General features: G+C 39.6%; 1 protein-coding gene across 9 annotated transcripts in view; it reads left to right on the forward strand.

Moving 5' to 3' along the window:
- The window catches only part of Arhgap29 (Rho GTPase activating protein 29), a 67372-nt gene that overhangs the window by 11810 nt on the left and 30670 nt on the right, over positions 1-24892 (forward strand). For 6 of the 9 annotated variants that reach the window (XR_012439999.1, XM_020163940.2, XM_020163939.2 and 3 more), the window contains exons 2-8: positions 54-290; positions 12344-12478; positions 20722-20818; positions 21145-21217; positions 23509-23557; positions 23959-24096; positions 24621-24685. Coding sequence is in view for 8 of the 9 variants with exons in the window: in XM_020163940.2 (XP_020019529.1) it covers positions 86-290; positions 12344-12478; positions 20722-20818; positions 21145-21217; positions 23509-23557; positions 23959-24096; positions 24621-24685 (762 nt within the window). In the remaining variant the exon portion in view is untranslated. Of the gene's footprint in view, positions 1-52; positions 291-8617; positions 8751-12343; positions 12479-20721; positions 20819-21144; positions 21218-23508; positions 23558-23958; positions 24097-24620; positions 24686-24892 lie in introns of those variants that run through there. The other 3 variants (XM_074050953.1, XM_074050954.1, XM_020163941.2) reach the window with 3 other exon arrangements.

Here is a 24892-nt window from a genome sequence, read left to right on the forward strand (position 1 = left end):
TGTGATATTTATGTTTCTCTTTCTCTTTTTTGCTTTTTTTTTGCTCCCTTAAGGATTTCCGTTTTTCTGACTGTTTAATGAGAGGATGATTGCTCATAAACAGAAAAAAGCAAAGAACAAACGTGTTTGGATACCAGCCCAGCTCTCTGCGGATGCTACAGCTTCTGAAATGGGGCTCAAGTCCGTAAGTTCCAGCTCCATTTTTGATCCGGATTACATCAAGGAGTTGGTGAATGATATCAGGAAGTTCTCCCATGTGTTACTATATTTGAAAGAAGCTATTCTTTCAGGTTTGTCAACTAATAGTTTTCTCTTAGCATTCTTGCTGGATACTTTATAAGAATTTAAATGCCAGGTCAGCTGCAGATAAGTGTGTACACAGTGGTAGGAGCAGGGCATTCCTGCTTTAGGCAGTTTACGACTTTCCCCCCCAAGTGTCGATGTTCACAGTATAAACCATTTTGTATCAGATAACAGTGCAATGCACAATAAAAAGCTTTGTGAAGTGTGAGGGAACAAGACCACAGAAAGAAAACATCAGTTTCTGTGCATAGGGTAATTTGGGACCTTGTGAATGGTAAGGCACTGATTTGGTGTTTAACAAGCAGATTGATGTTCTAATTACATTGTGGACACTTTCACCTAAGTCAGCTTTCGGTATATCTTCTTAACAATCAAGTTAATTCTGCTTTGCTGATGTGTAACCTGCTGTGGAGGTAAGTGGTCATGGCAGCCTTCTTCTCTGTGGAGTTAGAGGTGTGTAAGGAGTACAAGATGTGACTCGGTTGCCGTGTCCACACCCAGAAAGTGAGTGTTACTGGTGGTGTTGAAACTTAGATTTCAACAAACTTTCCTGTGTATAAGTTAAATGTTTATTTGCTGATACGCGTTTTAGAAAACATACCCCAAAAGTACATTTGTACTTGTACTAAATTTAAGAGTTTATTTCTAACCTAACTATAATTTTTAAGTTGAAACCTTCAAAGTAATTGGAATAGAAGTAAAGCTTCAAAATTTTAGTATTTGAATTTTCCTTAAAACAGTAATCACATGTTGTTCTTTTGAGCTCTTGTAAATAATAATAGAAAAAAGTGCTTCACACTCCCATTAATTTTAATACCTCGGTTCTGAAATTTTAATTACAGTTGATTAAATGGCAGTGAAGAGGTAACTTGTAGTTGGGGAGAGGCATCCTAAATCATTACTATCCTGGTGATAGATTTCTCACCCAGATGATGTGTCTGCCATCCATTTAGAGAAGCATAGTTTCATAATCAAGATTTATTCTAACTGCATTATTTTTTTGAACTTATTTTTAAATTAATGTCTAGTAAAATTTATTCTTTTTGATGTACAGTTCATTGGTAGCTACGTTTTAAGGTAAAATTTAAAATAATGTAAACTAATGTATTAGTTGACAAATCATTTACCTCAGTTTAGGGTAAAGCATAATTTAATGTACCAATTTAAGTAAGTTTTAATTAATATAAGATTTCTAGTTAGAATTTCTATTTGTTACTTATTTTCTTTAGATTTATATCCTTTAAAATCCATAGTAATCCTTTATTTCACAGATTTAAAATTATGGTAATTTAAAGGAAGCTGGGCCATTCACTAGCTTTAAAATTTTTATATGAGTTTTAATTTGTAAGTAGACAGTTCAGAGACTAGGAAGGAAGAGGATTGACAGCTGACTCTAAGTGAGAAAAGAGAAAGATGGTGGTAGTGTAAGACACGGGAGTCTATCCCTTGAAAGGAAAGGATACATGTAGGAATATACTCACTGAAATTTAATTTAAAAATATTTATGGGCTTTATCCTTTAATAAGAAAGCCAGCACTTAAATACTTACAGATTATATCATGAGTAATTGAAAGCCTGGTAAATTAACCTTTAAAAATGGAACGGTTTCTACTAGTGTGCAGTGCCAGGGAATCGCCATTACTTATTTACTTTGGATCGATTTTAATGTTTGGCTGAAAGAGTCAAAGACTGGATGAATGTTGTGTTAGAAACTATTTGAAATTTAACACGAACTTGTTATTTCTGTCTTTGGAACGTTGTTATCAAAATCCAGAAATTTTCAGCTCCTTAGAATATCAGGCTGCTCCTCACTTACTTAGTTATTATAAGTACTGTGGCAGATATGGTCTTAGGAGACAGGTGAAATGTCTCAAATGCCATAGCAGTTTAAGGTGGAATTACATAGGAGCCTACAGATGTGGCCATGTGTACTAAGAACTGTTCCTGCACTTGTGTGCTTAGCTCCACAGCAGTAGACAGTGGCACCACAGCAGAGTTGTTTCACTGGTTTTTTTTGGAGCCTTGTCAGTATTTGTCTTTGCCTCTTTAAAATGAGGGGTGTCAGTTTTTTAGCATTGTTTATTACCTATTAATTCATGTCTGTTTTCTGTTAAAAAGCTGAAAAGTTAGCCCTTAAGAATGAAGGCTGTGACTGTGCATGATGTCACTTTTTCTGCTCGGAATGCCATTGTGATCCTTCAGCTGTAAGGAGACAGTGATGTGCAAAGTCATCTGTCTGTTGCCTCTGCTGTTGGGTCATACTGTTGAGGCTGGGCTTAGATAACAGCTTCCCAATCAGTTTCTGGAAGCAGTGGCTTCCTTTCCCCAAACTAGGTATGGGATGATGTGTAGGCTGAGCATCTCTGACCCTAAAACCCAAAATCTGAAACGTTTTGAGCACCCTGGAGGTCACAAAGTCTTAGATTTCAGAGCATTTTGAATTTTGGGTTAATGCCTATGCCAGCCTTCCCAAATCTGACACACTTCCTGTCCAAGCATTTTGGACAAGGGATTCCCATCCTCCAAAATTGTATGTGGTGCTTTTCATCTTACAGAGTCTTTCACACCCAAAGAAATGTCATCATTGTCCCACAAAGGCCCATTTCACAGATGATGTGCAGGTACAACTGAGATTACATCATTGTGTCAGTCTCTTGCTGATAAGCAGTAGCTGCATTTGGAGCCAGAGCTCATTAATGCAGAATAGTTTATTCTTTTCATGCTAGCTCAGCTGCTTCATGTGACAGGTGCTGTGAAAACACTGCTCAGTTTCCACAATTTCATTGGCTAATTCTGCATTCTTGGGATTATTAAGACTTGTACTGGCCTGGATGTAGTTTAAGTTTAATTATAATTAAAAATTTAGTTCCTCAGTTGCAGTAGCCACCTTTCACATGCCAGGGGCTCCATATTGGAGGTTGAAGATACAGAAAATTCTGTCATTTCACAAATTTCTCCAGACAGTGCTGGTAGTTAGACATTTGGTCTTTATTATTATTGATGATATTAAGATGAGTTCTTGAGCTATAAATAGTTTTTCATTTCTATAGCATTCAAAGGATACCAGAACAAGAAGCAAATATAAGAAAATTTTATACAGAGATAGGAGTCCATTTGAGACTCCTCCTTGATTTGTCTTTGGAGTTGTAACTTCCCCTCTCTGATTTGAACCAGGGGTCATTTTCCAGTTGGGTTATCCAATTTGATGAAATTTGCAGTAACGGATGGCAGGAGAAGCTCTAGAAGGAGCACATGCCATCTAGATTGTACTGGTAGCTTTGGAACGTGACTTAAGTCATGCTCATTTTATTGAATGCTGTTTCCAGTCATGACCCATTTTACGCATGTCCCTTCCCCAGTGTCTTGGATGTATGTGTGAGAGTTTCATGATAGTGATCTTAAATCCTGGTGTTCATGAAAGTTTCCCAGGGAGGACCATGAAGTTCATACCAAGCAATACTGGTTGAGGACCGGATCAGAAACAATGATTGTCTGTCTGTCAGAGAGCTCTGTGCTCTCAGCAGGAGCATGCAGGGATAAGACACACGTGCAGGTGTTCTCTGGTTTTAAAGATTTACAATTAAAAATGGAGAGCCTAATGTGAGAGGTCCCTTCTCACTCAGAGGATAAGTGAGAGCATCTGGCTCTTCACTGTCCCGTGCTCACTCCAGAGATTTTCCCAGAGTCCATACTGGTAGCAGATGTGGAGTTCCAAGCTTTAGATCTTAGCCAGTGTGGTCAGTGTACATTATGAACATTACAACATACTATATACTGCTGAAGGTATTCACTTACACATACGTACTTTGTTTAATTACAATAACGTAGGTGAACTTGTACAGAGTGAGTACTAATTCAGGCTTGTGGTTCTCCTCAAGAAGTAATGTGTTCTGAGTAACAGACTCACAGTATGTCTAGCTTGGCGTACTATCCATTCCAAGTGGAACATGGTTTAAAAAGGCCCAAAATCTGGGAATTTGAAGAGTGCAAGACTTTTCAATTAGACCAGAAGGAATAGTGCAGAATACCTTATTTTACTGCTGCTTGGTGCTTGCAAGTATCAGTCAACATCATAAAATATGTTTGAAAGGAAACAAGTCTAATAATTCTTGTAGCTTTTTCGCTTTGATTGTATAATGCTATTTTAAAATGGATCTTAGTAGAAGTTAATCTTGTGGTTAGCATGGTGCCGTGTTTTTCTGGTGTTCTTTCTTTCCTTTTTCTTGGGGGATGGTGATACTTGAATAGGCTAGAAAGGAACATACAAACTTGTCACCAGTTTCAGATAGTTAAAAAAATGCCTTCAAATTCAAGAGCATATTTAATCATGTAAAAACATGACCCTTACCGCACGTAAGTGATAGCTTCTGATGAATTCCAGATCCTAGATTTTACAGAACTGTAGTCAGAGGAGGTACATTAGCTTTCTAAAGCAAATTTTGTTGAACGTGCAGGGGTGCTGGTGGCTCATGCCTGTAATCCTAGCTACTCAGAAGGCAGAGATCAGGAGGACTGTGGTTTGAAGCCAGCCCGGGCAAACAGTTCATGAGACACTATCTTGAAAAAATCCATCACAAAAAAGGATTGGTGGAGTGGCTCAAGGTATAAGCAGATTCAAGCCATAGTACTACACACACACAAAAATTGAACAGTTGGGCTTAAAATTTAATACCATTCATAACATGTAGTGAGTGGTTTTGGATTAATTTGCAGTTTCACTTGAATCCTGCCATGTGGATCAACTCACATTTTTCCCAGGGTGAATGTACAGGAGGTTATGTAAAAGCGTTCAGACAAATTTCAGTGGGTGTTAATTTTACCATTGATAGTTCTTAATTTTAGCCTCACAGTGTGCCAAAAATTCTTTGAGATATTAGAAACATGAAGCTGCCGGCCTTGGTGTGTCCTGCTTTGTCTCCTAGAAGTTACCCTCTTTAGAAGTGACTGCTAACAGGCACCACTTAGGAGAAGTTAGTGTGAATGTCACTACGCTGTAACTTCCTGACCAGTGAAGTATGAGTACAGGTAGTTCATTGGTTATACTTGTACTGGTTCACCACTCACAGTGACAACTGGCTGAGTCAGAGGGAGTTAGAGCCTGCTCAGTCACACACTGCACATTAAGCCATGACTTCTTTAACTGTGTTGCCATGTGGCATAGTGACTAAGGTCACAAATTTTAAGATGGATGTGGTAGTATATGCTTATAATCTCAGCACTGGGGAGGCCAAGGCAGGAGGATCACAAGTTCGACTCCAGCCTGGGCTACATAGAATGTCCCAAAGTCAGTGTAGGCTATGTAGTGAGACCATGTCTCGAAAGAAAGAAGTGGGGGGAAGAAGGAAGGAAGAAAAGGAGGGAGAGGGAGATAGGAAGGAAGGAAGACAAAAACCCCAAATTTTTGAGGTAGAAGCACTTGAGGTAGAGTCCTCATTCTTCTGCTTGCTAGTAGTCTGCACTCTGGACAAGCTATTTTGCTATTTCTTTCTGTGCCTCAGTTTCCACATCTATTTAAAGGAGCTAACAGTACCACATCATTGGGTTTTTATAAAGATATAATGAGCTCATCTTTGCAAAGCTCTGAGTAAGTATTATAAAAGTTGCTGTTGGTATTTGTAGAGTTCCCAGGTCACTGGATAAAGAACGTTGCTGTTCCTTAGGGTTCACTTTTATCCTGTAAACTCACTTTGGCAAAAACTAGAAGTTTCCTAATGATAAGTGCTGCTGCTTTTTCCCTCCTGCTGTTTTCATTCCTTTCCCTAGAGGCTAAGCTGAATTAACACAACTGATTTTAAAATTACTGTTAGTTTTTCTTTTCTGTTTTTAAATCAAGTTTTCCTGGTTTTTTCATTTATTTACTTAAGCATTTCCATGAAGTGTTTGCAATATAAACAGTGCAGTATTGTGTTAGTGCATGAGAACCAAGAAGTGGAGCTGGCTGATCTGTTCTCACTTGATAAGCTGAATGAAGCAGAAAATAAAGGGCATGACAGTAAATTCAGATTGCCAAGAGTATTACAGGGCTAGGGACAGCAAGCAAAGGTCAGGTCCTCTTCCGGTGCTCTATATAGTTCACGCAGAGACTTGGGTTGGACTCTGTTATGTTCACACGTGTAACTCCTCTGCAGTGCAGACTAAACTGCATTTGTAATGTGGCCACTATGACACTTAAAAATCACCTTGTTTTCAGTGATAGGACTCAGTTAAATACTGTCATTTAATTGACAAGTCTAGAAATATTTTTATGTAATATATTCACAATGAGTATTTTATTTCCATGCAGTCTACTGACTTAGATTTTATATATAAAATGAAATTTAAAAGTTTCTTTTCATTAATCAGAACATGGTGGGGCCTGCTCTTGAACGTAATTCTCTGTGAGACACTTCTCTTTTCAAAGGTTTTCAGTTCGAATGCCTTGCAGGTTTACTAGTAATGATCATGATTTGGGTAGATTTGGACAATAAACACTTTCGCTTCTGTTAATTGATGCTTGTAGCCACCTTGTAAGGTAGGTTGAACAGTATTCTTACCAATTCTTTCTTGTCAATGGTGAATCTGAAGTCAGAGTAGCTAAGTCTTGTGTGTGCTGGTGTCAGGGGTGTGGCAGGTGGAGGAGTGGAGCCCAGGTTTCTTCTCGTGCACCTGTGCCTACCCCCACCAAGCAGCCACCTTGCTTTACTTCCTCCTTGTCTACTGTGTGGGGAAGGACTGTTCAATGTTAGTGAAGAGCTGTTCAAACTCCTGCACTGTTTTGGAAAGTTATATTTTCAGTTTCAGAGGCTTTTGCCTCTGAAGAGAATTTGAGGTAGTTTTAGGTCTTCTAATGAAAAAAGAACATTGTTAAAGATGTAACTTTTTAAAACCATTTATGCCATAGGCAGTTGAGAGCTTGCTAATTTATGAATGCCATGGAGTATTAGGATGCTTTGATGGGCAAGCCCTTGACCCTTCTGCCCAGTGTAGAGAGAACTCATGAACTGTTGTCATTAATGTTTTCTTCAACATTCATTCTACTGTCTTACTGACTTGGGGAGTGTGCTCACTTGTAGGCAGTGCAGTTACTTATAGTGCAATTTGCAGCTCCTCTGAACTGTGTTATAAACAGCTTACTGTTTTTCAGTCAAGTCCATTTCCTACAAGAGCTTCCCTGTAGGCAAAAGGAAGCTTCAGGTTAGTAAGCCATTAGGAAAAGCTGTATCAGGTTTTCCTGTGATGTCTCTAGTGTGGGAAACAGTTTTTGTTTAGAAGTGTTGACCATACTAGAAATTAAAACTGACAGACTTGTAAAATATTTCATAATTTTAAACACTGATTTCTGCATATTTCACTTCCTTGACTCTGATAACACCAGTTCATCACCTTGACTTACTTAGGCATTTAGGCCATTAAGATATTGAAGTTCTTGCTTTGTACCAAGCATTGACTTTAAATATTGATGGTTGTCATTGACACTCATTCAGAATCAAGCCTGAGACTTCAAAATGAGACAAAGTATTCTGACAGAATTTTCTAAGTATATTAATATCTATAGGTCTTACTGTGAACATTAGAATAAAAGATAAGAATGACTTTTCTCTTCTAAGACTAACTGTATTAATTAGCTTTGGGTCATTATAACAAAATCACAGTCCATGATCAGCCAGCCCCATAGTTTTGGGCCTGTGGCAAGGCAGCACATCATGGTGGCAGCACATGGTGGAACCAGTCCATTTATATCACAAGCAGTGGAGCAAAAGAGAAGAAGAGAAGGGACGGGGGGTCACAGATCTCTTCATGGACACATCCCCAGAGCCCTGATAATCTCTGAGCAGGGCCTTCCTCACAATAGTGCCACCCCGGGAACCAAGCCTGTAAACACAGGGGCCTTTGGGGGACATCCAGCATTCAAACTGTAGCACTAACATAGGCTAGGTTCAAAAGCAGTGAAGCAGAGCTCTGTGATCATCACTCAGCCTCAGCTTGGTGAGTAGACAGAATCACTTGCATATACTTGCACTATAGTACAAAGAAGAGACTGTTGTGTAAAAGTGGAATAAGACAGCAAGTTGGAAGTTTTGTAATTATTTCTTACTGCTGCTCAAGTTATATTATTTCCCCAGGAGTTTCTTTTATGTCAGTGCAACTAGATTCCATGCCATTGCTGACCCATGTCATTAACCCATGTCGACTGCGGCCTACGATGATAGTTACTGACTGCAGATGTTTAAAGCAGGCTTGCTACACCCCAGCCTCCATTACAGTGATTCATGTGTTATAATTCATGTATTCTTAATAACTCTATGAAGTCGTTCTCATCATCTGCTTTTCATAGGTGAGGAAGTAGGCACAGAGAGACCAAGTAACTGGCCTGAAGCTTCTCAGCCAAGAGTTGGAGTTCAGGGTCAGGGGGTCTGGCTGTGGAAGCTGTGCTTTTTTAACCACCGTACTGGATTGGCTGAACTAAGGTAGACCTACTACCATCTATAGTTACAGAATAAACAAAATAGCTACTGTTTGTTTAATTAAGATAATTCTTTAAACTGGATATTCATATTTTCCTTAGAGATTAAAAATTAAGGAATCAAAAATATTATATGTGTGGGAAAAAGCCCCACCATGCATCAATTCCTAAAGTGATAGAGTTCCCATAGGGCCCTGCCCTATGGGAATAATAGGTTCCTTTATTTACTAACAACTTGTAACTGTTAAGAGTTAATGAACCAAAATCTTATAATAATTGATTATAATGGTGCATTATTATTAACTCAGATTCATAGTTCAAATTTTGATAGATTCTTACTAATGTCCCTTTTCTAGGATTCTATCACAATACTTTTATTTTGGTGATATTTGGGATTGAACTCAGGGCCTCAAGCTTGCTAGACAGGCGCCCTAACTCTTGAGCCACTCCACCAGCTGCTTTTTGTGAAGGATTTATTTCAAGGTAGGATCTTGCAACTGTTTTCCCAGGCTGACTTCAAACTGCGATCCTCCAGAGTAACTAGGATTACAGGCGTGAGCCAGGGCACCCAGCTTTACCTTACATTTAGCTGTTGTGTCTCCTTACTCCTCCTTGTCTCTAAGTTTTCAAGGAGTCCTGCTCAGGTATTTGGTAGGAGCCCCTTAGTTAGAATTTTCTGGGTTTTTTCTCATGATTAGGCTGGGGCAATGGAATATTGGGAGGAAACCACAGATGTACACTACTGTTTTCATCATGTCATATCAAGGGGACTTACTGCCAACATGACTTATCGCTGCTGTTGCTGACCTTGATCAGCTGTCTAATAGTGTTGGCCAAGTTTCTCCACTGTAAGGTTACTGTTTTGTACTTCTATGCAGACTGTTCTCTTTGGAGGAAGTCGCTGTGCACACGTAAGGGAGCTACACTTTGCCTCCTTGAGGCAAAGTATCTACACAAAGTATTTAGTGCCTTTTACACAAGGAATTCGTTCCTGCTGCAGTTATTAATTTATTCAATCACTTGTATCAATTTGAACTCACAGATATTTATTTTCCGCTTTAGGTTATAAGCTAATACTATTTTATAGATTTACTACTCAAATTGTTGTAGCTTTGGCCATAGAAAGTCAACTCTTGTACACCTTTGACATACTGGTCATCCTCCTCCCCTCCTATCCTTCCCCTTCCTCTTCCCCCTTCTTCCCTTCCTCCTCCTCCTCCTTCTCTTCCTTTCTCCTCCTTCCTCCTTATCCTCCTCCTTCTCTCTCTCTCTCTCTCTTTTCTCTCTCTCTCTCTTTTCTCTCTCTCTCTCTTCTCTCTCTCTCTCTCTCTCTCTCTCTCTCTCTCTCTCCAGTCCTTCCGTTCTTCCTTCTTTCCTTCCCCTGTTCTAGAATCAGCTGTTTCTCCAAGGAGCTCTGGTTCCTTGTAGCGGAGAATGTATTAGAAGGCTCTAAGCCAAGATGTGGATGCTGGGTACATACATTACTACTGGGTTGTCATTTTTAGGCCTTCTCAGCTCACAGAGCAAAGAAATCATGTGTGTATAGTAATCCAGGGGTCCATACACACATATCTATAAATATTTCTATATCTAGCCATCCATATTAAATTGATCATTAGCTCTTACTGAAGTATCCAGGTTTAATCCATTACTACCTGGGCTCTTAGAGTCTCCTCTCCCTGTTTATTTCTAAATTTCCAGTCCTGGTGGTAAGATACCTAGCTCCCATCATCCCCTGTCAGTCTACCGAGTCATACATTACCAGTGTACATGTATGGCAGGTTCAGAATTATTAACCCAAACTCCAGTGGACAAAACTCTCAACCCCACAGCAGTACTCGTGTGCATTTCCTTTGCCCGTAGTCTTACAGACTACTCATTTCCTGAGTTACCTAGGCAAGTACCTATTCTTCTGTGCCCCTTTCTGTGTTAGTAAAATTTGTTGGTGTGCGTGAGTCAGATTTTCTCCCAGAAGGCCCTGTGTTCTCTCTGTTTCCAACTGGACTCCTTCTCAGCACTTCGCCCGGAATCGGGCCCTGAGACCCCAGCCCCTTCCTTGTACCGCCTTGCTTGCTCCTTATATTCTCCACACTTCTGCCTTTTTCTCAGAAGTGCTGTTAATGAGCAGAATATTTGTGAGTAGTAGTGGAATATTCTGTTTTTATCGTATAAATAGCCTTTCTTTGTAGTGATTGTCTTTTAATCCTTATGAAAAAATAGTTTGTGTAATTATAACACTATTTTACAATGTTTTTTGTTTTTTAAGCTATTTACATAGGAAGCATGAATATTAAGAGTGTGAATTCTTGAATTTTCTGTCCTGGTTTCAAGTTCTGGCCCCACAGTTCAATCACTTGGTAAATTTAGGTGTGCCTGAATTTTTTCATCTGAATAATGGAGAGTTTTAGATTATGTACCTAATAAAATTGATATTTTTGTTTTTTAGCGTGCCTGGCACCTACTAAGCATTTAATGAATACTAACCATTATCAAACAGTAGTTCTGTGTGAGATTACAGAAAGGAAAAATTATGACAGACTAATGTGTTAACGTGGCTGTCTTTCTGAATGTTTGAGGTTGCTTCAGGGTTCTAAAGGTCAGGTGATGATGTGTTCTGGTTTGGGTGAGATGATGGTCCAGATATGTGCTTGCTGACCAGCGTGACTATTTGTCACACCCTCCTTTTTACTCACAGAAGTGTTTTGGTTTGGATGATAAACTGTATGGTCACCTTATTTACAGAGGCTGACCAGGGCGAGGTGTAATGAACAGAGCGGGCTGGAGTGAGATGTGGGCAGGGCTGCTTTGTTCCAACTGCTGTGGCCAAGGAGGAAGGTGGGCCTGGTGGAATGAGATCTGCTATTTCAAGAGTAGGCAGAAATCTGAATTTTTCTAATGATCCCCCATTTTCATCATTGACAACTAATTCAGTTTTTCTAAAAAGCCCCACAATTCATTAAAGAAATGTGCATTTAATCATGAGTAAGTTCTGTCACATTTTTAAATGTGCAAGTCAAATGATGGTCCTTACACACATACCTGAGAATTACTGGTTTCCCATAACTAATTAATGTAATCAATCACTTGTAAGTGGAAACTTAAATTGTTTGTTTTTTAAATATTGATTAACATATCAGACTTTTTAGGGCTTTTAACTTCGTTGTCATATATTAAAATACATGATAATAGGTGTGTGGCTTAATGGTAGAGTGCCTGCCTAGCATGCACAAGACCCTGGGAGCATCCCCAGCACCACAAGGGAGAACAGCAATGATGATCAAACTGTAAGACAGGAAATGTCTTACATAGCTCCCTCAAGGGAAATCTGGAGAGAGAGTTAGACTGAGAAAACTTAAAACGGTAGTGCAAATTGACCATTGCTGTGAGAGGCTTGGAGATCATTAATGAATAAGAGTGATGATGGATTTCCTAAAGGCTATGCGATTGTATATGATCTTAGCAGTTAAACAGGAATGGGTACCAGCAAAGCAAAAACTGTGGGATCAGTGTTCTCTGCTGGAAATGCGCTTCACATGCTCTTTTGTACCTTGGACTTTGCTTTGGAAGCAAATTTAAAATGCGTTTCTCCCTTTAAAGATTGTTTTAAAGAAGTCATTCATATACGTCTGGACGAACTTCTTCGTGTTTTAAAATCTGTCATGCATAAGCATCAGAACCTCAATTCTGCTGACCTTCAGAATGCTGCCGAAGTGCTGACTGCAAAAGTGAAAGGTAAGGAGGATGCGTGGAGAGTGGCTGCTGTGGGCAGAGGGTCCTTCTGACGTGTGTTGGGCCATGTGATCTCATTCCTGTGATGCATACCAGTGAAGAGTTACATATGCTTTGATGTTTAAACACTCCCACTAAGTCACACCAAAAGCTATCTTTCTCTTAAAAATTTAAGCTTTACTTGGCAGCAAACATTATAAAAATATTAACTTAAACAGCTGATGTTTACAATCTGAATTTTATGAATAAATTCATTCATAAAGTAATTTTGAAGTAGTTTGAGTATATGAGAACCTTTGCTGTGTGAGGAAAGTGATGGTAGAAAAGTCATTTGTGAGACTTCAGTTCACCAATAGACTGAACCAAATGAAGACAAACAAGGCTCATTTTAAGATTGGAAAATGAAATTAAAATCATAAAGCAGTCTGTCATCCACGTATTTGTACATATTTATGAGTGGTGAACAGACTGAAGAATTGAACATTATCCTCTGAAATGACTTGCCTCCCAAAATTGTTAGAATTCTTCTGAGCTGCCCTCTTTAAGGAGACTTGAGAGTGATGGGGGTCTTGGCCATTTAGAAGGTCCTTAGAAATAATGGCTAGCCAAAGCTTAGAGATGTAATGTAAGGCTGAAGCTGTGTATGGTCGTGGTAGACTGTTGTTGTCATTTAGAGGGTTTGATGACAGTGTAAGGCAGGGTGCATGTTGGGGTTATGGAGAAGTTTGGCCTCGTGGTAATGGGAGAGGGTGACATTGACTCTGTGTGCAGAGTGCACAGGGGCTGATGTGAGATCAAGAGACAGAGATGGAAGAGCTGGAGAAGCATCTAAATGGCAGGGAGACCACCTGGAAAGAAATGTCATGGGATTGAAAGGTGCAGGGCTTTACAAAGTGACCATTAGGGTAAAGTACAATATGGTTTTAAGTCATGACACTATAAAGCGTGACTTTGGGGTCAGTGATGGATGGAGTCAGTGACAGACAAGGTCATAGCAGTGCTGGCTCAGTTCTGTGATTAAGGCTTGCGTTGGCACCAAGGCACACAGTAAACGGCCCACTCTGAGGTGACTGAGAAGAGGAAAGGTCAAGTACAAGCATTAATGGGGCTGGGGGTTGGCCAGGCAGGGCTGTGACACAGGCCCTTGTGTCACAGCTCTGGATGTGGAGGACAAGGGCAGGAGGAGAAGAGACACCTTGTTAGTATGGACGGTCCATGTATGGAGGGTCACTCCCAGCTGCTTTCTGGCATGGCGTTTTCCTGTTTGTGTAGCTTCCTTTTTCTCTATTTCAGGAAAGCAATGAAAAATAGTCCTGTAGATGGTTTTAAGTGGGAAACATGGGTGGCTTCTGTTACGACTTTTACAAATGTGCTTAGTAACCAAATTTGTTTTTAGTAGATTCTTTGCAAGTGCCATTTAACTCCACTTAGATAGGGAGATTTGTGTCTATAGATAGTAAAATTTCCATCTTGGAAATAGCCAGCTCCTTCAATTGTTGTCAGTGGCCATTGTGTGCAGTCAGGATGTCCTGGGGAAGGAGTGCACCAGTGTGGTGGTGTCCACATTCCAGAAACAGACCAGAGGCCTCCGCTGCCTTGAAGACCTTTTCATGTTGGAGGTAACACAATCTTTTGAGTAATATTTCCCACGATGGCTATCTTTATATTTAGGGTTATTGTTACTATTTTACTTTTGTGTGTTGGGTGAAATTTGACAGGGGAAGATTACTTTGTGTTGGGACACTTACTCTGTTTCCATGGGATTCCATGAGGCTAGGAAACTTTAAAAGCTGTATTTTCTTTGAGGTAGGTTTATGTGTTTTTAAAAAAGATCTCCCTCCCTGTCCCTGCTCTTACTGTTGAGGCCCTTCAAAAATACTGAGTAACCTATAAAACAGAGGTCAGATCAGAGCTTACTTAACTCTTCAATTTAATGGTTGTATTTAATTTAGTTTCAACACTTGGAAAGAAAAAAGCTAGGGGCATCCATTTTTGAATGTTTATTCTGTGCCAAACAATCCAAATTTTTCATACTTCAGTCTTTGCAAAAAACCTGTAAATGCACATTTAAAAACTTTTTTTATTTTATAAAGAAACCCCAAGAAAAACTATTGCAGCCAGGCATGGTGGTACATGACTGTATTCCCAGCAAGTAGAGAGACTGAGCCTGGGCTACATAGTGAGTTCAAGGTCTGCATGTACTATATAGTGAGACCCTGCCTCAAACAAACAAACAAACAAAAAAACTCAAAACCAAAACTGTTGGGTGTACCATCAGAGGCCTGTGCGATCTCCTGATTGCATTTTAAAATAAAAGTGACCTGAGTGGTTGACTTGCTTTGGAGGTCTTAACTGTCAAGTGCATTGTTCATACTCACCAAACTGCTCAAAACAAGCAAACAAGCCTAATAAGAATAACTTTATAATAGTGTCATGTTACCACAGGTTCAAATGCAGGAAGCAATTCTGCTCGCTGTGCATAAGAAATGAGAGCCTGGGCTCTTTAACTCCCTGACTTTGTTGTGAGTGTGGAATTTACCGTGGCTCTTCCCACTCCTAGCAGGCATTTGTGCTTCCTGTGTCCTTCTGTATCCAAGCAGGAAGTTCAGTCTGACAAAATATTTGCAATGTGGTGAGAGAGATACAGCCTATTTTTGAAACGGATGAAGGCATCTTCATAACTTGGTAATTTATGATATACTTAGTATTTGGATTTCCAATTACATGGGTCAATTTAATTTGTAATAGAAGAGAAAAGAACCCTCTGCTTAGGTTTCTCGTGGTCTGTATTTTAATCTGTATTTGTAATAGCGGCAGAGAGAAAAAAATGAGCCTCAGTTGCACATCCAAGATCATCAAAGCCTCCTGTGTGCTGTTCTGCCAGCTTGTAGTTCCCACTCACACTTCACACTGGAGGTGGTGTAGGCTTCTTTCTCACTCAGACCTGCAGCCACATTCTTTTCCCAATAAAAACAGCTGCTGTTTCTTTCTTTTATGTCTCTCCAGAGTTGCACAACATATATACAAGTGATACATGCACACTTCGTCTTTGCTAGCACGCTTTTTTTCCAGAGATGAGGCTGTGCTCCTTGCTCCTTTGTCTGCACATAAGGGTTTCCCTGCTCTTGCATTACTGCCTGTTTTGTTTTTGTAAAGCTGCATGGTAATGTGTTACATTGGTGTACTGTAATTCATTTAACCAATTCACTCTAACAGTGTTTGCACTGTTTTTGGTTTTCTTAAATGGATATTTCAGTAGATGGCCATGCAGACTTCTAGCCAGAGAGCAGTGTGTCTGTCTGCATTTGTATGTGTGGATATCACCCATGCCACCACAGGTTCTGCCCTGTGAGCGGTGCTCACAAGGCCATTTGCTCACATAGACCAGCAGGGCTTAGTATCTCAGTGTAGGTTTGACTTGCTCTTTATGAGGACACTTGAGTATCTGTTTGTTTGTTTCAGAGCCATTTGTACACCCTTGTGTGTAAATTGCCCTTTACCTGTTTTTTTTTTCCTTGGTGGCTGATTTTTTTTTTTTAGTACTAATTTGTAGACCCTCTCTTTGTACTAGTGAAATCAGCACTTCAGTGTAAGCTGCAGATTTACTCTGCTTTCTGTCTTTTATCTTATTTTTGCATTTAAATTTATCAGTCTTTTTTATGGTTTCTGAACGTCAGGTATTAGGAAGCTCATCCCTGCTCTGAGGTTATAGAGTTTTCAGTTTTTTCCTGGTGTTTTCATGGTATCACTTATTGAGTTGAAGTCTTTGATACATTCTAAAGCATATGGGTGTCTAGCTAATTTATCAAATAATTTCTTTTCTCCACTGATTTGAGATGTTACCTGTATCATAAATCATAAATTGTCACATTTGTTTATTACTACTTCTGGACCTTAGTCTCTTCCATTGATTTGTTTACCCTAATACCACACTTTTTTTTTAGGGAGGTGAGACCTGAGCTTGAACTCAGGGCTTCACACTTGGAAAGCAGGTGCGCTCAGCTTAAGCCTCATCCCCAGTCCATTTTGCTTGGGTTATTTTGGAGATAAAATTTCTTGAATGTGAACTGTTTTCCTAGGCCGACCTCTAATTGCTATCCTCCTGATCTCAGCCTCCCAAGTAGCTAGGATTACATGCGTGACCACCCACACCCAGCCCACACTGTGTTGTAATTTTATACTATGTTTTAGTACCTGATGAGGTAGATCCTCCTTCTCTTACTCCTTTTTTTTTATCCATCAAAAGTTTTTGAGTCAGCTTGTCTCATTTCAGAAAATGTCCTTTGGTATTTTGAGATACTTGAGTTAAATTTCAATTGAAGAAGAATTTACATGTTTAGCATTTCTGCCAAGAATACGGTGTGCACATTATATCTGCGGGTTGTCTTTTGTGTTTCTCAGGAACAAGTTTTCATTATCTAAGTCTTGTTGCTTTTCAGTTCTTACCCTGTGCGTTCTATTCTATTTTTTCTTTTTCTAGGACTTGTTGGCATTTCTTCCGTATATCTTTTAATTCAGCGACTTTCAAACTATAGGTCCTGACTCCTGACATCAACTTTGTGGATTGCAGGGAGTATTTTTAAAATATGAAAAGAGAATTAAAAAAAATCAGAGTAACACAAGTTGTATAAGACTTAAGTATGTTTCAGAAACTTTGTATGTGTCATGTAACTACATTATATGTGCATGGTATATCTGGTCATGTTTTAATTTAGCATGTGTTTCCTTTGGACAGCTGTGGTTAAGAATGCTCAAAGTTGCTTCTCTAATAGGTCATGAGCTTTAAAAGAACTACTGAATTCTTAGTTTAATAGGGAGCCTAAGAGACAGTTATTTAAACCTTAGGCAGCATTTGGATGAGATCTTGAAAAACTGTTACCAGAAGGGAGAGAGTGGAGACACAGACACCAATTAGCAGGTGGTGAGTAATTTAGACTAGAGGTAAAATGTGGTCTTTTAAACTAAGTCAGTGGTAATAGGAATGGAAAGGAAGAAGACATTTCAGGAGCATTTTGAAAGCAGAGGGAATGAGCTAAGCAGTGTATGAAAAGAGCAGGCGAGAATAAAAGGAGACACATGCCAAAGAAACCTGGGAATGTTGGTCTGGAGCTCAGAGGCTGCCAGCCACAGGTGGTTTAGAGATGTGGTCCTTTAAAGGTAAGCGTGGATGAGATCTGTGGGATGCTGTAGAGAAGAAAGCCTGAGTTGGGAAGATGCAAAGTGCCCATGGTCTACAGAGTGGTGCAGAACTGAGGAAGGAGCTCACAGCTACCAAGCACCAACCACTGTCCTCTAGGTTTTTTGCATTGGTTTTCTCCCTTGTTCCTCCATAATAGACTATTTTGCTTATGAAGAAATTGAAATTAGATAATGGATCCAGACCAGCACAGAAAATGGTAGAGGTCTGGCTGGGCACTGGTGGCTCACATCTATAATCCTAGCTATTCAGGGGGTAGAGACCAGAAAGGTTTTCCGAGTCCTGATAACCATTAAACTGTTGAAAATCAAATCTTGGTAAATTGACAATTAACTTGGGAGTGAGGGAGACCTCCCCTATTGATAGAGATTTGGTAGTGAAAAAATGATAAACTAGATTGATAACAGTTTAAGAAGGAATATTGTAAAGTGAACATTTCTCATTGGAAAGATTTGAGTTTTTGAGTAGCATAAGATAAAGGTCAGTCGAATGGAAGACACTGGGAGGTGGGAGGGAGAAATAATGGCAGAATAAGGTTTTGCAGAATGTAAGGGAGAGTGGGAAGATTTCCATGAGAAAGGAGCCAAAAACTTCTCTTGAAAACACTGAGGGGAAAGGTGAAAGAACATTGGCAATACAGGGCAAAGGCACTGATGGGAATTTTCACTAGGTGGCTGTGAGCCATTCGGGTAGGGGCGAAGACAGAAGGAAGATGGCTGCTGTCTATACTTAGAACTGTCACAATTGCCATCTCCCATCTCCCTGTGGTATTTAATGCCATGAGAAAGTAGGCTGTAAATATGGGAGAGAATGACTGTAGAACTCTGTGTGGTGTTAGAATTGTTTTCTTTAAAGTCTTAACAGCTTAGAGTTAGGAAGTAAGAATAGGTTTCCTGTTTTCCCACTGAAATGCAGAAGCAGTTTTACTGAGGTATGATTGCTATACAGTGATCTATTCTTATTTAAAGGGTACAATTTGGTAAGTTCTGGTGTATGCATATTTTTTCCTGCAGTACTGGGGATTGAACCTAGGGCCTCTTGCATGCTAGGCAGACTCTCCCTCATGATCTGCACCCCTGCCCTATCCATGATCTGTGTGTTTTCTTAGGGAACTATCGCCACCATCCAGACAAGGGTGCCCTGGTCCATTCCTCCCTTACCTGCACTGCCACCTCCTCTCACAGCTTCTGATAGGTTGTGTTTTTATCTTGTTTCTAGTTTCTCTTTTTCTTCTTTGACCCATGAGTTTATTTAGAAGTATGATACTTAATTTCCATCTATTTGTGAATTTCAAGCTCTATTTCTTATCTCTAATTTAATTCCATGTGGTCACAGAACATATTTTTGCCTGATATGAATACTTTTAAACTCATTGGGTCTTGTTGTATGGCCCACAGTATGGCTGGAGTTGGTGAAAATTCTGTGGAAGAGAGCCTTGTTTCATGCATTTTGCTCCTGGGTGGAGTACTGTCTAATGCCTGTCTTGTCAAGGTGGTTGTTCACATCTCTGCTCTTATTGTCCATCTGAGTCTCTGTCACTTATGGAGAGGGCTGTTGACATGTCTGGCTGTCACTGAGAGAGAAGTTTCTCATAGTTGGATCAGTTTTTGCTTTCCACCTTTTGAAGCTCTGCTTTTTAGACACGTAATACATAGAATTTTTACGTCCTTGATAAATTGAGCCCTCCTGGTTTTATGGTGGCATCGTTTATCCCTCTGTAGTGCTGGACAGTAACTGGGACGATTATAAGCTTACCATGGTTGGCTTCTCGTCTGCCAAGAGATTTCTGTTTTCTGTTGCCTAATAGTACAGTGTCCTGAAGCTGTTGGTTCTAAAATTTTGTATCAGTTTTCAGTTGTGTCAGGCAGAAGTATAACCTACTTGTTTCTCCTCCTTGGCCAGAGCAAAAGCCTAAGAGTGTTTTTAAAGTTATTTCCTTTGTTTTTTACGTTTCTCTTTTCGTTTGGATCAGGGATATTTAGAAGATTAATGATAGGCCCCCAGGCACCCAAATCCACGAGGTTTCTATGTGTCAGATTTGTGATTTCCAATATATTTGCACATTAGAGTCACCTAGGGGGAGCTTTGGGAAAGACCATCTGTGCTTTACTATGGACCAGTGAAACCTGAGCCTTTGGTGATAAAGCCAACTTTGTTTTAGAACTCCCCATCCAAGATAGAAAACTAGTGTAAAGCAGAGGTGGTTCTCCCCGTCCCAGCATTGGCAAGGACAATGCAGAGAGTTACAGCGAACCTGTTGCTCCTGGTGCCGGCCTGAACAGACAGTGTTTGCTTAAAGAAAAGGCCAGGTCCACCTTCACTGAGCCAGCTTGGTGAATTATGTCTGGCTTTTGACAATAGTGCATACAGAAGAAGTTAAAATAGAACCCTCTTCATTAGTGTTTCATAATTCCATTAACAAAATGCACAAAATGTCACAATATCCCTGTTGTCACAAAAGGCAGCTGTTATTTCGGTTAATAGTGCCTTAAGAGCCTGTTAAAAGAAATGAGACTATAAGTAAATAAGAATTTAAATTTTCTTCAGGCACTGTTTTCTTAATGTGATATGCTGTATTGCAGGTTTTATGTTGTGTCAGATATACATATGATTTCAGTTGATGGTAAGTATGCATTTCATACTGACTTCAGTAAGTCAGTGCTTAGCTGTTTTTTAAAATGCCAGAAAGCAGTAAGCAAGAAAAAAATAGCACAGAGTACTTTTAATAAAGAGGTCAGATGTAACTTGGACTCTGTGGCTCCAAGACTGATTGATTCACTTTGAGTCACTTCTTAGATGTGCCCAATTAGTTAATGCATAGAGTAGTCAGTTTGGAATGCCAGTGACTTTTATGCAAACCAATTCTTTTGTGTGATTTCATTAATGAAGAATTCAGACATCCTATCCATTCTGTGAATTGGGCTTTTTAGTTCCTGAGTATTTTAATGCTTCTTGAAGTAACGGTGAATTTTTTAAGGCTTAAATAACTTTGTATAAATCTCGTTTCAGATATTTCCTCCCTACTTATGTAACTAATCTTTCCTTATAGCTGTGAATTTTACGGAAGTTAATGAAGAGAACAAAAACCATCTATTTCAAGAAGTGTTTTCTTCCATTGAAGCTTTGGCAGTTACCTTTGGAAATATGTAAGTGCAGGCTCGTCACTTAAAGAAGGTGACCAGGGCGTGTTAGAGTATGTCACATAGTCAGACACACAGAAGTAAGGGGGTTGGCTGGTCTAACATTACCCCGACTTGGGAATGCTGTATTCTATGTTGCTCTATTGCTGTATTTGGAGGTGTCTTTACAGCTGTTTAGAAGCAACATCTATTTAAAAGTGACCGGTTTATGTGAATAGTTTGCTAGTTTATTTTCAGGTTCTTTAAAACAATTTCTAGATGACATATTGAATATAAAGCCTATGACAAACAAGTGTGTTGATTTGTCTTTTTCTTTTCTACTCTCCCGATAGCCTTACAAGCTTCCTTATGGGAGATGTAGGCAATGATGCCTTGTTACGACTGCCTGTTTCTCGGGAAAGTAAGGTAGGCCAAGTTTGCTTAACTATATTTCCTAATCTTAATACCAACATTACTGTCTAAGAGTTCTGAAGTTTATAAACTTTCTGAATTATAGCAAAAGAAACCAGACCAATTCGTTTAAGATACGGTAGCATGGTCAGTTTCTGGAGTGATAATTCGGTCACACTTCTGAAGTGGGACTGTATTGTTAAAAGAACATGTGTGACAATTCTCTAACAGCCGCATCAGGACTCCATGTACAGTGAGAGCCACACCGTTAGTAAGGAGCGCTTAGCGATCCTCCCCTACCCATGTGGCCACAGAAAAAGAATCTTGCTGAAGTGTTTGTTGCCCTGAAACACTAACGCCCGTAGGTCTTAATTCTCCCTAAAGAGAACCCCTGTGAGCCCGTCACAGGACTGAAGTTATGATTCCCAGCTGGAAGCAAAACTGCTGTGGAACAATAGACTGCAAGGAAAGTAGGATGGGCCTTACAGGCACAGTGGTGGTAATGTTTCCAGTTGGCTGAGCTTTTCACTGATTGCAAAGCATTTCAACAGACCACATAAGGATATGAGTTCGTTGCTTCCTGTTAAGGGTTAGCAGGTCCAAAAAGAGTTTGAGCAAACATTTGGCAATGTGTCTCTTGGTTTTTTGGTGGGACTGGGGTTTGAGCTCAGAGCTTCTTCACACTTACAAAGCAGGTGCTCACCACTTGAGCCGCACCTCCAGTCCATTTTGCTCTGGTTGTTTTGGAGATAGGGGTCTCTTAAATTGTTTGCCTAGGCTGGCCTCAAACCTCTGTCCTCCTGGTCTTGGCTTCCCAAGTAGCTGGGATTACAGGTGTGAACCACTGGTGCCTGGCTTAATAATAAAATTTATGTGTGGCAAGGCTCTGAACAATTTAAATTTTAGATGTGAATCATATTTCTTGTTCCAGTGTTTCTATTTGAAGATGTACATTATCCTGAGTCTTAATAGAAAAACACTTTACCCTTTTTAAAATTTTGCATCTTGTTCTCTCAAAAGTTTTAATTTGTCCTCAAGATTAGGCTTAAAAAGCTTATGATGATACAATGCTGTAGTGAAGTGGCTGAGTTTAATGAAGGGTTTTGGACTTTAAAAATAATAGCTGCAATTTATTTAATAGTGAATACTATTAAATGAGTTACCCGCACTGTACTCACTGTGCTAAGCCTGCATCTTCTTACTCCTTATAGCAGTCTTAGGAGAGTGATGTTCTTGTCCCTTTTCTACAGAAGGGCCTGCTAAAGTTAGATGGGCTTAAAGGTATAGTCAGTGTCACACAGTGGCAGAGCTGAACTTCACACCCCGGTCTCCTTGATCCCTTTGTGTTGAATCCGTGCCTGTTCTTATGCTGCCTAACCAAGTAGATCAAATGTATTTAAGATCTAACAATTTTGGGGATGGTGTTTTCAAGCACTATCTAATAAGGTAGTATTAGTCACATGTATCTTTAAATTTAAGTTGGTAATTAAATTAATAATTCACTCCCTAGTCATGTTAGCCATTTTGTAAATGTTCGAGTAGCTACATGTAGGTACCAGCTGCCATCAAACATGTTAAACAGAATAAGCCATACTGAGACACATATACTGCATGTTTTTCCTCTATGTAGAATCCAGACCCAACAGAAGAGGACATGAGGAGGGCATTGTCTGGGGGTGGAAGCAACAGGAGGGAGAGGTGGTGAAAATAGAAACCCATTCAAATTGTATTAAGAGGAGAGGGAGGAAGAAAGAATCACACAGGGGTATTTGATCAAAGTTTATTATATATATGTATGGAAATAACACAAGAAAAACAAATAATAACAGCTTAGTCACAAGCCTTCTCAGGTAGACAACAAAGGAATCCTGCATACAGAAAATGTTCCCACCGCAGAATGTTCTGTGCCCAGCTGTCCAGTAAACTTCCAGTTGTTCTTTTATTATGTACGTGTCACCTAATAAAATGGTAAAAGACCTAGACAAGACAATCTGTGTCTTCTGTTTAGATTGCTTACCTTCCTTTCTAACATTTTGGGATCTGCAGAACTTAAAATGTTGCATGGATTCGTTAATTTTAACAAATGAGGCCATGTTAACAGTGGGGTTGTTCGTGGTTGGATCTTGAAAACCGCTGATGGGAAAAACCATCTTAGGCTCATAACACGTTCTGGGATGTAAGCAGAGAGTTTTAAATATTTGAAATTCCTTAGTCGGAAATATGTCAGTAACAGATCAGAAGACCAAATTCTCAAGCAAAGAAATGTTGTCTGTTCTAATCTTAATTTTTTTCTTCCATGTTGTAAGTCTTTTGAAAACATTTCTGTGGACTCAGTGGACTCACCCTTTGAGAAAGGTAATTTTCAGGGTGCTTTAACCTTTGACAGATATCATATACTGCTTAATCTCTTTGCTTAGTGACTTCTTATGTTCATTTTCACTGTAAAATCATACATAAAGTTTTACATGTAAAACATAAGGGACAACCCTGCTTAACTAGATAGATGATGTGTGATGATGTAGACTAACCAAGAATTATATAAAGGCCTGTAACTTGACGAATAATAGAAATGAATAGTAAGATAAAAACGCAGTATAAATTGAAATAATTGTAAGTTTAAACTGCAACTCTGTATTTATAGATTTGTCCCTTGGGTTTTTGCAGTGGTTTTGACTAGAAAATGTCTTGAGGTCTTTGCTAGTGTCACTGTGGGATCCTAGTGCACACACACACTTACTTTGAGCTCCCATTTTCAGGAAGTTTTTCTCCGATAGAGCTCGATGGTGTGCTGTTAAAGAGAACGGGCTGCATAGAGCTGGCTCTGTCGTATGCTAAGACATGGTCAAAATACACCAAGAGCATCGTGTCTTGGGTGGAGAAGAAGCTCAACTTGGGTGAGTTGTCCTTTGCAGTGTGAGAATTGCATTGTGATTTGTTCTCTACAGACTCAGCATCACAATTCCAAATTAGCAGTCACTTCACTGAAGTAACAAAATCACTCCATAGATTTTGTCTTGAAACAGACAATTCTTGCACTCTATACTTACTGAGCATTTAGTGTGCCAAACACTAGAGCTGGGGTGCAGAGACACCTGGAAACTGTCTTTGAGCAAGCCATGTTAATGAGTGAAAAGAAATGCAGTTAGGTAACCAGGCAAAAGGAAGCGCAAGCGGCAATAAATGTGTGGCAGGGGGATGGGAGCACAGCAGACACACCTTAATAGTTAAGGCTACCCTAGTTCTGTAGCTGGAAAATGCTCCATATCCATTACTGCACCTGGCCCTCCAAAACACCACGTGTCAGTGCACAGTGGTCTTTGTGTCCACTTTGTAGCTGGAGAGTAACAGATAACTTTAGAGCATGGGGGAGAAACATAGGTGATTTTCGCCCTCTGACACTTTTCTTCCATTTTTTCAGAGTTGGAGTCCACTAGAAATATTGTCAAATTGGCAGAGGCAACTAGAGCGAGCATTGGACTACAGGTGAGCGAGCATTCTGTGAACTTCTTGGGTTCTGTAACAAGAGACCATACAGATGGGTGCTGGATTCAGATCTCACAAAATCAGAAAACTTTGGTTTATAAAGAACTTGACTACCAGCCTTTTATTGACAAAATAAAATCATTTTAAATTTAAATGGTTATGCATTATGACAAAGGTAGAAAATTCACAAATTACAAATATTATTTT

This window comes from Castor canadensis, chromosome 12 (genome assembly GCF_047511655.1).
Source record: "Castor canadensis chromosome 12, mCasCan1.hap1v2, whole genome shotgun sequence".
NCBI lineage: Eukaryota > Metazoa > Chordata > Mammalia > Rodentia > Castoridae > Castor > Castor canadensis.